Consider the following 14,964-nt stretch of genomic DNA (forward strand, 5'->3'; position numbering starts at 1 on the left):
ATGGGGGAAGCAGTGGGTTTTGTCCCCTGCAGATGTAGAGCTTTTGTTTTTTCTGTTTAAATGTTTTTCAAATTATAATTATCGATCTTGAAAAATAAAGTATAAATCAAGCTCTGTATTTTTTTTTTTTTTTTGCATTTTAACCAAACAAAAGTAAACCAGTAAAGAAATACCAAACAGTCTGTGAATTAACAATACCAAATTAAGGACTGGAATCTTTTTAAACCTCTGTTGTCAATAATTAAGTACAAATGCAGTCATTTTACTCTCATAAGAAATACCTCAGTCTTTACATTAGACAATTACATGTGTTAAAGTTAACACTGCATTTAAAATATGACAAACTTGTGAGATTACTTGGGCTTTCTCTTAACGCTAAAATGTACTCATTAAACAACACAGTGGTAAAAACATCTTGTTGTCAATGACCACCTAATGGTTTTTAAGCATGCATGTTTCTGAGTCAAAAAAGTAGGACAACTTGGTTTCTTCTATCTGACCTTCTCTTGGGTGGTCACAGATAAACACAATGTTAACGAGCTTCTAAAGATGAAAATAATGACATTTACTACATTATGTATTGCAAAGAAAGCAAGCAAATGATCAAAACTGCATTGTTTTATTGAAACCTGAACTGTAGACAAGTTTTCCTTCAAAAAATTTACATCTAGAATTCTATAAAAGCTTAGAAAAACATTTTGGCTGCATTCTACAAAACATGCCATTCATCAAAACATAAAAGTCAGAATAACATTTTTATTGAATGCTGAGCATGACCCGGTCTTAGCAGCTTAATGAAAACAGATTGGATAACTGGAATTTTCAGGTTGCCTTCAGTGTGATCATATAAATGTTCTGTATGAAGTAGTCTAGGCCCCACTCTCTCTGTCGATCAGTTAGCATATCAGCAGCCTCCAGAAATTTAATATTGCAGGTGGAACCTGTCAAGAAATTTTCAGAATATGAGTTCTTGTTATACATTACGATCTTTACATTAGGTTGAACAGCACTGCATGCAATAAAAAAAATGAAACCATTACAATGGGATTCTAAAACCTTAGATAAAAACATGTATGTTTTGAAGTATGCTTGGGATACCAATCTTAATTTTTGTGTTGACAATTTCAAACTTCTCTCAGTTGCAATCTTTCTGTAACCTCTGTTTTAAGAGGTGTTCTCTATATTTTACACAGAATCAGTCTTTTACAATTAAAGCTTTTTGATTTGAGAAAAAATGTCAAGAGTTTTCAATTTCTGAGTCAGATAAATGCAGAATATAGAATCCCTGAAAACTTCTTTGTTTTAACATATTCTTTAATAAGTACACAATAAGCCTTTATCCAGCTTTGATAAAAGATATTCTGTAACAGATTCTGCACTGGGCCTCTCTAAACAGAATCCCACAACATTAAACATCAGCTACTTTTGGCATCTAAATTAAAGCAAATCGGATACAGTCAGACGAATACTGAAAACAGTTGCTTGAGTTTTTGTATCAGATGTCTATCAAGCCATCATTACGTGATGCTTATCAGCTCCAGGATTATCAGAAAATAACAAAAGTATTTTACAGTGTCAGTTGATCTAAACAGGACCTTCATTAATGGAATGGAGGTTGAGGTTATCTTCCTCACATATCCAAATACGTTACTTTATTTTCCTTAAAATCCTGCATCTCAGGATGCCAGTACGACCATACAGGTTCATGACATGATGCAACATGCATCGCATAACAGTACTCATTTCCTACAGACTAACAATTTGTCTCCATTCCACCAGCAAGCACCTTCTTGCAAAGCAAGAAAAAACAATGAAGATTCAAGACTTTATTAATCAAACAATAAAGATTATATTTGCCTGACTTACACAGCACTCCACTAACTTGGTCTAGTGAAAGAAAACACATATCCCCAGAGGGACAGAAGGAAGGAATTTATGAAAATAAAGAAGGTCCTCTTGTAGAATAACGAACTGCAAATATACAAATGTTATAGGTGTACCATAATGCTAGAAAGGGTTTGAAGGCCACGGATAAAGGCCATAAAATCTGCACTCCCTATCTGGACCTTGACAAGGCCTTCCAAATTATTCCTCATACTGGGATTATTGACAAACTCCCCCAGCTCAACATTAACCTATAGGCAGTTCACTTGATGGTAATTAATGCGACAAAACTCATACCATTAAGGCCTGGGTGTTTGCTTTAGACAGAAAAGTCTCACCAGCAGTGTTCCACAGGGTTTTGTTTTGGTCCCCTTCTCAGTGGTGTGTCTGTGTGTTATTTATTTATTTATATATATGTCTAGCATGACAGCTGATAATCAACAGATTATGCCTAGCCACGTTTTCTGATGAGCGGAAACGTAGGGCTATCATCAAATTCCATTCTGACACTCAGATTTTCTAACAAGAGCAAGACCAAACAAATTCATGGTTTGGTAATCAAGGGTTTACCCTCAATACTAGGAAACACAGCATAGTTTCCTTTGGTAAATCTAGCATCACTACTGTTTAGCATATAGATACCACTCCACTTAAATCTGACACATATGGGAGCAATGTTGAAAACAGCTTCTCCTTTGACCACTAAATTGTTGAGGTGATTAAAAAAATATTCTGCCATGCACAACCTATCCTTCTTGATATCTCCTAAAAGTCCAAAGTTATAGTTCCACTTTATGTTTCATTTATTAAGCTCATAATTGAAGACAATGCCCCATTTGGCATGTATATAACCAAGCATGTAAACTAGCTTAAGAGACATCAATGTATCCAAACCAAAAATATCTCAGGTCTCAGTACCCTTAGCAACTCTAAAATAGACTGAACTTCCTGTCACTGTACACAGTGTCATACAAACTCTAAAGAGGTGATCGCTGCTTATACTTCCATGCCATGAATGACCCAGCACTCTTTGAATGCTATCACAGAACCACTGGTAAATCAAACAGCTGCATTAAAGACCTAAAATTATGCTATCTTATTCCTACAACATGAACAGGTGGCACAACAGACACCTAACCCAGCATATTCCCATTTCTGGAAAATGAAGGCCTTGCATATCAAACAGAGCACTTCCCTAGCAACCTCTAAATCAGTCTGGATGACTGTATGGGTGACTGCAAATTTCCACCTGGGATATGTGGGGAAAATCTTCTTAATGGGAGAGATGCTGTTAGTCTTCAGCGATACTGGGTGATAAGTCTGAACTTCCTAATGGTCTCCTCGGCGCTGTAAGCTTACTAAGAATGTATAAACATGTCTGAATGCGCAAGTCCACTAAAGCCAACAGCTTATCATCAAGAATATCTTGTTAAACCACTTCCTCTCCAGATCTCTGGAAGATGATACTAAGGTAGCAGCACAGTAAAAATATTATCAGGCATCCTCTGCTTCAAAGCAAAAAGAAAAGCAGGGAGGGTATTTTAACAGGACAGACTTAATTCAGAAATAACATTACGGCAAGTACATAATGTTCACATCTGAGATGAGGTGGCCCAGCTTCATTAACTACTAGGACAGAGTCGCACGCTCATCCTCTTGGGGAGTACCTCATGGAAACATGGTCTTGATGACTGTGGCCTCAAAGGAGAACCAAGATCTAGAGATCACATTCAGCTTGGACTGCCTTGCAACATTAAGACACAAGTAGCTGCTGCATTGATATCATCCATATACATTCTTGAAGGCTTGAAAGGTAGCTATTTCTCTAGCTGAATGAGCTTTGGGTACATAAGGTAAATATTTACTGCAGTTTTTGTAAGAAAACTTATAGCAATTGGACAGCCATCTGACGAGTGATTCTAGAGATTTTTTTCCTATTTTCTTATGCAAGGAAGAAACAAACTGAATTTTTTTATGAGCACTTACTTCTATCCATATAAAAATGCAAATCTGCTTATGAAAAGCTATGTAGTGCATTATATACAGTCCTCTGCTAGGGTATCCTAGAAAGACAACATACAGCAGATTGACTGATGATTGAGGATACTCTCAGTAGCTTTCTTTGCATGAAGGATGGGTTGGCATGCAAAGATACTCTAAGTTTGTAGAACAGTAATGAGACAGACTGATACACGGGTCTTGCAAAGTAGAGATTCTTGTGATATAGGTAACAGCCATCAGAAAAAGGATCTTCCAGGGAAAGTACTTAATGTCTGCCTTTTCCATTGGTTAAAAGGATGAAGTGTCAAGCCTCTCCAAATCAAAGTACAGATCCCAAGCAGGAACCAGATCCTTTGCAGGAGGATGTAATAGGAAAGACCACCTAAGGATGACTCTGCAAACTTACAGTGAGATAAAAGAAAATGCAATTAGCCCCTTGCTAGAAGATAGATACTGTGGACAAATATACTCTGATAAAAAATAATTTGGGCCAGAATCTAACATCTAGGATAGTTGGTCCAAAATGGTGGGCATGAGTATGGTAATGGGATACAAACTTTAACAATAGCTCATACTGAGAATTTATTCCATTTTCTCTCAAGTTTTTCCAAGTACTGAGTCTTTGGGCAGAAGTCAGCATCTGGGTCACCATACAGGGGCTTGTGTGGTCACTGGCTATTAGTAGAGTAGAGTAAATATGCAGTTAATCAGGGGGTGTGAAAGTCTGAATGAATCTTAACTGATGCATGTCAGCAGTGTTCTAAAGTTTTTTTTATATGCAGTGGAGTCACCATAAGATGAGGTCAAAGCAGAGGGAATTAAAACCACAGGGCTATAGGGATGACAGTGGCCCTGTACTTCCTGGCTTTCTGAATGAACTTTGGAACAAAAAGAAATGGAGGAAAGAAGCACATGTGTCCTTGGAATCATTCTTGCACAACTGCATCTCTAGGATACCACCTCCTGCCAGAAGAAATGAGGGAACAGAAGTTGCTATATTTAGTACTGGCACAGGATGCAAAATTGCTGTATCATGGTTTCTCACAGTGCCAGAAAATTTTCTGTACCACATACATACCGATAGACCACACAAGAGGCACTGGTAAGCCTCAATTAAATCATTTCTAGCCACCGTTGCAAAATGGTTAAGCTCTTTGCATCCCATGCACATGGTATAAGGTTAGATCCTCCTTCTGGCCAGTACCTGTATGGAGTTTGCATGCTCTCCCTGTGCCTCTGTGAGGTTCATCCCATCTCTTAAAAACATGTGTGTTTCCACCTCAAACTCACCCAAGAATGGAGTTATGACTGCAGCACAGACTCCAGATAGTTTCCATCCTGGGAAGAGTAGTACAGACCAACCACTTCGGGCATCAACTGTGGTGTGCAATATCCTCAAGATAGGAAAATACAGATTACAGCTTGTACTCTGTGTTAGTGCTAGCCAGGTAAAAGTTGTCTACATGATTTAATCATGTTTATTAATAGGTTCATAGGTGTGTGTACTAGGCTAACAGCCCTGGAGCCGATATAAGCCTAGCCCAAGAAGATTCCCTGGCATCATGCCGCACAAAGTTAGCTCCCAGTGCCCCTGTCAAGCAAGGCCACTGAATTGATCCCTGGGGTGAACTTCCTATTGCCCACCCACTCATCAAGACTTTTCTTAAAAAGGGCCAGTGAAGTGCTCTGTTTGACATGAATGGGAAGTTTGTTCCAGAGTATGGGAAGTCTCTGGGTTAGGAACCTATCCCTCCAGCATGCTCCGTTTATTGTGGTAATGAGGTTAAGGTCCCTGGAGCATGTGGCACAGAGGGATTGGGATTTCTTTAGGTGCAGCATATCTAGCAGCTCTGGGTCAGACATGGCTTTGTAGGTCAAGCAGAGATCGCCTCTAAGTAAGGTAATAAGAGACAGAGTATAGCTGTAGTTTTTTTGAGTCTGTCTGTATATGGCATGTGGCTAAGGCCTAAGATCTTCTTAGTGAGGTATTTTTGTGGCCTTTCTAGTTGTTGTACGTGTCTAGTGAGGTACATACCAAATGGGGCATTGTATTCTATAACAGGTCTAATGAGGGATGAGTAAAGAGGGATTATGACCTCTTTCTTCCTGGATGAGAAACCTTTTGTAATGAGATGTGCCACATAGAAGGACTTTCTGACTACAGTGGCAATGTGGTTATCAAAGGAGAGGTTGCTGTCAACCTGTGTCCCCAGGTCTCTTATCACACCTTCGGTGTTTAGTGGACTACCACCTATGTGGTAGTTCATGGGCACCAAATTTTTCCCAAAGGGAATTACAATGCACTTTTTGGCACTGAGCTTAAGGCCATGGTTCTGGCACCAGTCATTGGTGTCAGTGAGGCCTTTTTGTAGAATGTCTACATCAGTTGGAGAATCAATGATTGCTCCCAGTCTGCAAGCATCTGCGAACTTGGTCAGCCAGAGTCCCTTTGTGTTGGCTTGAACTTCAGAGAAGTAGATGCCAAACAGGAGAGGACCTAGGACCGATCCCTGTGGGACACCACTTGTAACTGGTCGGTAGTCAGACTTGGAGTCTGCTACTTTCACAGTGTTGGTTCTATCAGGTGAGGCCGGGGAGAAAAGCTCCACACAAATACTTTGATATATACAATACATTATATCTGACAGTTTGTAGAATACATGAGACACTGTATAAACAAATTTTATATCAGTTATTTACACTATACATGGTAGGACAATAGATAGAAGATAGAATTATGCAATTCTTCATTAAGACACTTCATGCAATATCCAATTGAGTTACAGTCTTTGAGAGACAGAGATGATGCTAGTCGGGTTTAGAGAGAGTGCATAGCCAGTGTGATTTAAAATGTTTTCTGAGACATTCTTTGAATAGTGTTATGTGAAGGTTCAAGAGTGAGGTCGGCCGGGAGTTGATTCCAGATTTTACCAGTCAAATTGGTAAATAAGGCTTTGCCAGCTAGGTTGCTGGATTTGATTGTTTGGATAAATAGTCTACCGGATGAGCAGAGTTTACTGTGATTACTATATGGGCTGACAATATTTTTGAGTGCTGGTATATTATCAGGGTGGTGGAGAGCTTTATGAGCTATTGTGAGCTGGGTAAAGTGTAGTAGGGAAGGAAGTTCAAGCCAACCTAGGAGATTTAGATTGTGACAATGGTGAGTCCTATAGGCTGAACCAGTGGCAAATCTAGCTATATGGTTGTAGCAGTGGGATAGTTTGTTAATTTCAGTAATGCGCAGGCCTGTGAGTAGGGGGAGGCATAAAGGTGAGTGGATAGAAGATGATAGCGGGTAATGGCAGTTCCGGAAAGAGGAGTGAGGAAGGGTTTAAGCTTGTAAAGGGATCCAAATTATTTTGATTGACATGTGCATCATATGTAAAATTGTCTATTATGACTCCCAGGAGTTTGGTTTGGACTTCAGGGGAGATAATGGTCCCATTATAGATATTATGGCAATGGTTGGACGGTTGGACCTACGAGTGGGCGTGAACAGGAGCAGCTTTTTTTTTAGGGTTTAATAACAGACAGCGATTAGTGGGCCAGTTTTCAACAGTACTGAATGTACTCTGGGTTAAAGACAGCAGATCAGCTTGTGAGGTGGCTGAGCAGATCAATTTGGAGTCATCTGCATACTGAATACATGTTGCCTTAGGAATAACGGTGTGGAGGTCATTAATAAACATGGAGAATAGAAGGGGTCCTAATATTGAGCCCTGTGGGACTCCTAAGGAGATGAGTAGACAGGATGTTAGCTTTTCTTGCCATAGGACTGCCTGCTGGCATCCAGATAGGACTGAAACTACTGGAGAGAGTGGTAGTCTAGGGAGAAGACTTTCAGGGTCTGAATGAGTAACTGATGGTTAACCATGTCAAAAGCCTTAGATAGATCTAGAAAGAGGGCAGAGGAGAGTAGATTGCTATTATGGTTGTAGTTAATGACATTAGAAGAGCTGAGGTGGTGCTGTGGAATGGTCTAAAGCCATGTTGAGAAACAGCCAGCAGCTTGCCTTGTATTAGGTGGTTCATGAGATGTTTATGGATGCATTTTTCCATTATTTTAGCTAGTGGAGATAGAATGGCAATGGGTCTGAAGTTGGCCAGTTCTGTGGAGCTACCACCTTTATGTAGAGGTACAAAGTGGGATACTTTCCAAATTGAGGGGACAGAAGCTTCAGACAATGTTATATTTATCAGGATTGAAATTGGGTAGCCTATGACATCAGCAGTCTTTTGCAAGTATTCTGCTGGGAGGAGGTCAGCAGCCATGGTGATAAGCTTTAATTTCTTCATAAGACAACAGATGAGTGGTAGGAACAGGTTGAAAGGTAAAGGAGAGAGCAGTATTAGGTTTGTCATTATCTAGGTTCGAGGAGGTGGGAGTGAATTGGCTGGCAGGGTCTGGATAGTTTCTGTGAAGAAACTATTGAATGTATTTGCAATGTTTTCTGGTGAATCATGGGTACAGGCTAGAGGGGAGGGAGTAGGAGTATGTCCTGGGTGAAATAGTTTATTTATGCCAGCCCAGAATTTTTGAGGTTTATAATGTTTCTTCTGTTGCAAATGGTAGAAGTTCTTCTTGTCTAGGATAATACATTTGTTGTATTGTTTCTTAACTGTTTATATCTAAGTTGATGATGTGGGTCTTTTGTAGCATGCCAGGTGGTCCAAGCTTTATTTCTAAGTATGATTTTATATTTAATATCTTTTGAAAGCCATGGTGCTGAGTTTTAGTTCTGATGGTGTGGGTAGGGGCATGGGAGTCAAGGATGGCAAGGAAACTGTTATTGAAGGATTCAACTGCATCATCCAATGGAAGTAGGTTTAGGAGAGACCAGTTGCATGCCTTGAGTTAATTTTGGAAGTTAGTGAGGTTAAAGTTTTTCTTGGATCGTATTGTTTTGTTGGGGGGGGGGCAATTGGGAGTTGTCTGCTTTGAACTTAATTATAGAGTTGAGGCAGTGGTCACTTAGGTCACTGGGCAGAGTCCCTGACTTGTATAACTCGACAAGGCCATTGATAAGTATCCAATCTAGGATACTTTCTTTGTTATTGGCTTTATTAAGCCTGGTGGAAGTAGTAATGACTTGTGAAAACCCATATAGGTTAATATTGGTAGTGGGGGATACAGAGGAGCAGGAGTTCCAGTCAATATTAAAGTCTCCAAGAATAATGGTTTCTTAGGGGTAGTTACTAGATAACCATTGTAGGACTTAGCATTTTTACCTGGGGGGAATGTAGACACAGACAATATATCTACATTTGTTTTTATTAATTTGAAGTTTGGTAATTAGGGTTTCAGCATTACTATCTTGGGGTTGTTGCTGGATATCTGCTGTGACTGTTAGGTTTGATTTGTAGAGAACAGCGACCCCACCACATTTCCTATCAACTCTGTCACGTCTAAGTATTTCATAGCCAGGGGGTGTTTATCTTTAGTTGTTGGTTTTAACCAGGTTTCAGTAAGACATAGTATGCCTGGGGAATGGACTGCTAAGAGGGCGTGCAGGTAGTGAACTTTATTATTTAAGCTTCTAATGTTTGGATGACAGGCTAAGAATGAGTTGTGGGGTCTACTAGACATAGTGATATTGGTAGGATTATTAGTGTAGGAGCTAGGTGCAACAGTGGAGACAGGGCCAGCATTAGGGTGGATGTCACCATGCTTTGTGAGGTTTTAATACAAGTTAGCTGTGAGTTTTACTATTTTAAGTAAGAGTTTGTGGTAACATTTTGTTTTTGGGGTGGTGTAATTGGATATGATTGGGTGGAGGTATTTTGGGGTGGAGGAGTTGGATGAAGGGGGAGTAGAGAAGTGTTTGTTTGTTCAGTAGTGGTAGGGAGGAGGTATGTAATTTGGGATACTGAAAACCTAGATTGAACTGATTTTAGTACATTGTGAGGATATGTGGGAGGGTTAGTAAAGGAAGAATAAGGAGTACTTTGGGTACTGGCATTGTGACATGTAGTGTGGTTTAGTTGTTATGAACAGACTGTAGACAGACTTGGTAATTGGCTTCTACAGGTAGGCAGAGCTGTTAAGAGTGGAGCTTTGGTGATTATTCAATTAGGAGGGGCAGTGGTTTAATAGGTATAAATTTCGGGATACCAGGGGTGGGTGGAATTTGGGGGCAGGGCGGGATACAAAGAGACCACGAGTGAAGCGAGGGTGAGCTGAGCGGGGATGAACCAAATCTCAAGGTAGCTTTGTTCAGGGTTTGCAAAGTAGGTAAATTCTCTAAGAGAAGATTTAAGTTATAGTTATACTGGCTGTTAAATAATCTGTTAGAATAAGTAGATATCCATATTTATCCTTGGGTAGCAATATTGTGAGTGACTGTATGTAAAAATGGATTTGGTACAGTTATAATAGTTTACAGGGGCACGGGGGTAATTTTCAGTGCTTTGGACCCAGTTCAACATGGTAACAGTGAAAATATCCTTGGGACTGTAGATATTAACCTTGTATTGCCTTTTAAAAATAGTGGAGCAGGGATTTACTATTTCCCGTTCCTAGTCGCTAGCAGCTGGAAGTTCCCCTAACGTAGTTGGCCTTTCAGTGGGAGAGTTGGGGAGATAGAACCTGAAACGGATAGAAGTGGCACTGTCTTAACCACAGCATATGTACATAGGAGCTAAGTCTCTACACAAGATTCATTAGATCAACCTCTGCTAAACACAAAAACTCTACCTCTTGATTTTACAGCATTCAAAAAGCCCATCACCTGAGCTCAGTTAGTAAACAAATACATCACTATGCTTGTAAGTTGAAAATGCATTAATTTATGTCAAGGCAGACTTAGACATATCAACTATTTTTGTGTTATTAAACAAATTAAATTAGTGCTATCCAAGGGTAATACACAGTGATCCTTAATACACTGTCCTGTCTGACCAACAAAGCGGTGTTCTCAGTTTTAAAATAGTAAGCTATGTCAAAACACTCGTTTGATGTACAATGAGGTTAATTATGCTAGAAATGGAAGCTACAATCTCAGATCTTGAAGACAATTTACGCCAAAATAGTAATTTTCATATAGTCACATTACATATTCCGATAAATAAAGTACAGTTTTGTACCTACCATAAATGTAGATGTCCGATAGGCATGCATCTGCAATCCTTACAAATGGGTTGTCCTGTCGTCAGGCAGCCCTTCGGTTGGCCGGATTCCAAAGTCTGGGTCTGGCCCCGGCTGATGTTGCACTTCACCCGACGTCATAGCTGCAGTTATTCGGGTATAAAGGCATCAGCCGACGCCATTTTCCTCAGTGTTTCTTGCCCCAGATGCCAGGAGCCCTCTAGGAAGGCTAAATTTGGATAAATGCAAATGGTTCCAAACATTAGAGAGCAAACAAAAAATAAGCATGTATGTACATATATACAAACAAATACACCATAATAGATTCCCCCAGCTAGCTACAAGATGGGCAAATACCCTAGGAGTACCACAGAGGGGAAGGAGGGTGGGTAATCCTGACTGCAGATGCATGCCTATCGGACATCTACATTTATGGTAGGTACAAAACTGTACTATGTCCTTCAAGGATGCATCTGCAGTCCTTACAAATGGGTAGAATACCATAGCCAAACTGGGGGAGGAGGAGAAATAAGATTATGGTGTAGTTAAGATCCCTTGCAAAACAGCAGTGGCAAAACCTGCTCGGGATCTGGAGTATCAGGGTAAATTATAATGCTTGGCAAATGTATGCACGGAGCTCCAAGTAGCAGCCTCTAAAATGTCTTTGGTAGCCACTCCTCGTAAAAAAGCTGTGGTAGTGGCTGTAGCCCTTGTAGAGTGAGGCCTGATGTTTTCTGGAGTTTTCTTCCCATGGTAGGAGTAACAAAATCTAATGCAATTTCCTATCCAATTAGAGATTGTCTGTTTTGAAATTGCTTTTCCTTCCATTCCTGTTGCATATGCTACTAGTAGCTGGTCAGTTTTTCTATTGTTCTTGGTCCTGTCCAGGTAGTAACGTAATTGCCTATGTACATCCAAGGTATGCAACAGTATTTCTCCCCTGTGCTGTGGGTTGGGGAAGAATGTAGGCAGGTGGATAGCTTGATTTAAAGATACCCTGGAGACCACCTTTGGCATAAAAGTAGGATTAGTTCTCATGGACACTCTATCTTGATGGAAGATCAGGAAGGGCTGTACTGCCATTAATGCCTGTAGTTCAGATACCCTTCTTGCTGAAGTGATTGCAAGCAGGAAAGCAGTTTTCCATGATAAGTACTGTAATTCTGCTGTTGCTGCTGGCTCGAAAGGAGGAAGTGTCAACTTTTCTAGCACAAAGTTCAAGTCCCATGCTGGCAATGGTGGCTTCCTAGGTGGTTTTACATTTTTAATTCCTCTCAGAAACTGCCTGAGCAGAGGATGTGAGAAGACTGGAGGATCCAAGTTGTATTCTGCTGAAATAGCTGATGCATGAATCTTAATGGAGGAATAGGACAGGCCATTGTGGAAGAGCTCTGCCAAGTATTCCAGGATGTTAGCTATGTTTACCAGTGACACATTCTCTCCTTTTGCAGTACTCCAAATGAGATATCTTTTCCATTTTGCTGAATAATTTTTTCTTGTTGAGGGTCTGCGAGCCTCCAAGATAATGTCTTTAACCCTTTGAGATAAATCTGGGTTATTTGGTCTTATGCAATGTTCCAGGCAGCCAGCTGCAGTGTTTTCAGGTTTGGATGCAGGGTTTTGAAGTTGTTCTGTGTTAACAGCAAGGGAACTAGGGGCAGAGGCTACTCCTCAGTAATGGGTACCAATGTTGCCTTGGCCAGTCTGGAGCTATCAGGATGATCCTTGGACGGTCTTCTTTGATTTTCAATAGCACCTTGTGCATCAAAGGAAGAGGTGGGAATGCATATGCTGTCAGGTTTTTCCAACTGAAAGACATGAAGTCCACTTTCCAAGCAAGTGGGTGGTACGTCCTTGTGCAGAATGTTTTCAGTTGGTGATTGTGTGGGGATGCAAATAAGTCTATTTCTGGTAGTCCCCATTTCCCTGTAATGGTTTTGAAGATGTCCAGATGCAGCATCCATTCGTGGGCATCCGTGGTAGTTCTGCTTAGGATGTCTGCTAGTATATTTTCTTTTCCTGGCACAAAAATAGCTTGTAACTGAATGTTGAAGCTCAGGGCCACATTCCAGAGGTCCATTGCCATCCGGCATAGAGGGTATGAATGTGTGCCTCCCTGTTTGTTGATGTACCACATAACTGTGGTGTTGTCCGTCCTTATCAACAGTTGACCCTGTCGAAGAAATGGTCTGAATGTCTGAATTGCCAGTTTTACTGCCAGCATTTCCTTTTGATTTATGTGTAGGTGTAGCTGGTCTTGAGTCCATAAGCCTTGTATGCACTTGTCCAGCATGTGTGCCCCCCAACCGAGGTCTGAGGCGTCCGTTGTGATGGTCTGGCTTGGTTGAGTGCTGTGGAAGGGCAGTCCTTTGTTTGATTGACAGGCCTGAGCCCACCATTGGAATTCTTGCTTCAGGCATGGAATTATTGGAATTTGGGTTTCTAGGCTGTGCTTGTGCTGAGACCATAAATTCCTTAGGTACCACTGTAACTTCCTCATATGTAGTCTGGCATGTGGAATCAATATTATGCAGGATGCCATGTAACCCAGGGCTTGCAGGACTTTTCTTGCTGTTAGCTGGTTCTGCTTTGTTAATGCCATGAAGCAGAGAGGGAGATGCTCCTGTTTTTCTACTGTCAGGAATGCCATTTGTTTTGATGTGTCCAGATCTGCACCCAAGAAGGTTATCCTTTGGGATGGTATCAGCCTTGACTTTTTTATATTGACTGTGTATCCCAGGGCTTGTAGAAGATGAATGACCCTTTCCAAATCTTTTGTTAATTTGTTTTTGTTGTCCGCTTGTAACAGGCAGTCGTCCAGGTAAGGGTAAATTTGAATTCCCTGAAGCCTGCAATGAGCAATTACTGATGCCAGGCATTTCGTGAATATTCTGGGTGCAGTAGATAAGCCAAAGGGCAATGCTGAGAATTGATAATGCTCTGATCCTGCAAGAAATCTGAGGTATCTTCTGCAATTTGGTCTTATTGGGACGTGCAGGTATGCCTCCTTGAGATCTAGAGTTACCAGCCAAGACTCCTTGCCCAGCATGGGAAGAAGCTGCTGTAGGGTCAGCATTTTGAATTTTGGAACAATGAGGTATGTGTTTAAAGCGGACAGGTCTAGAATAGGTCTCCATTGATTTTCTTTTCTTGGTACCAGGAAGAGTCTTGAGTAAAATCCTTGCCCTTGTTCCATAGATGGTACCCTTTCTACAGCTCTCATCCTTAGTAAGTGAGTTATTTGTTGTAGAGCTTCTGTCTTCTGATTTGGAGGTAGGTTTGGCATTCCTCTCTTCCTTGGTAGAGTATGGAAGTGAAACCTGTAACCTTGGTCTATTGTCTGTAAAATCCATTTGTCTCCTGTGATGTAATGCCAGTTTACTGAAAATAAGGCTAGCTTCCCGCCTAAGGGTGCTTCTAGTTGTTCCCTGGTAGGCGGTGCCAGAGCCAAGTCACTGTGATTGTCCTGTGGAAGTGGTGGTGGCTGGATCTGTGGCTGTACCGCGCTGGTTGTTAGCCTGCCACTGACGTCCCCTGTAGGCACCTCTGGATTGACCTCTGCCTCTTGAGCGTCTATTCCTGCCTCTCGGAGCTCTGGAGGTGTCTGGAAAGGACCAATTCTTGGAAGGCCAGTTCCTGCTAAACCCTGGAGGCTGGACCTGCAAGAAATCCTTGACTGTCTGGACAGATTTTGCTTTCTCTTCCACCTTCTTCAGCACCTGCTGTGCAGGGGAGCCAAACAAATTGAGCTTATCCATGGGAGCATCTAGGAGCTTTGATTTAACATGGTTTGGTAAGGACTGCTCTTTTAACCATGCATATCTTCTGATCACTGTTCCAGTCATGGCTGATCTAAAGGAAGCCTCCAGTGCATCATAGCCACATTTTAAGGAATGATTACTGACCTGCTGAATGTTATGTACCATTTCCTGTACAGATTTTTTGTCTAATGGTTCATCCGAGGACAGTTTTTTAGTTAATTGGTCTAACAT

The 14,964-nt window shown here is 41.0% G+C and overlaps 1 protein-coding gene across 5 annotated transcripts in view; it reads right to left on the minus strand.

Moving 5' to 3' along the window:
• Positions 1–600: 600 nt before the first annotated feature.
• The window catches only part of TPMT (thiopurine S-methyltransferase), an 857,398-nt gene continuing 843,034 nt past the window's right edge, over positions 601–14,964 (minus strand). For all 5 annotated transcript variants that reach the window (XM_044065272.1, XM_044065269.1, XM_044065268.1 and 2 more), the window contains exon 9: positions 601–941. In XM_044065272.1, the coding sequence (XP_043921207.1) occupies positions 823–941 (119 nt within the window). In that variant the 3' untranslated portion in view covers positions 601–822. The remainder of the gene's footprint in view (positions 942–14,964) is intronic.

Source organism: Protopterus annectens, chromosome 3.part0 (genome assembly GCF_019279795.1).
Source record: "Protopterus annectens isolate FY-2018-M chromosome 3.part0, PAN1.0, whole genome shotgun sequence".
Taxonomy (NCBI): domain Eukaryota; kingdom Metazoa; phylum Chordata; order Ceratodontiformes; family Protopteridae; genus Protopterus; species Protopterus annectens.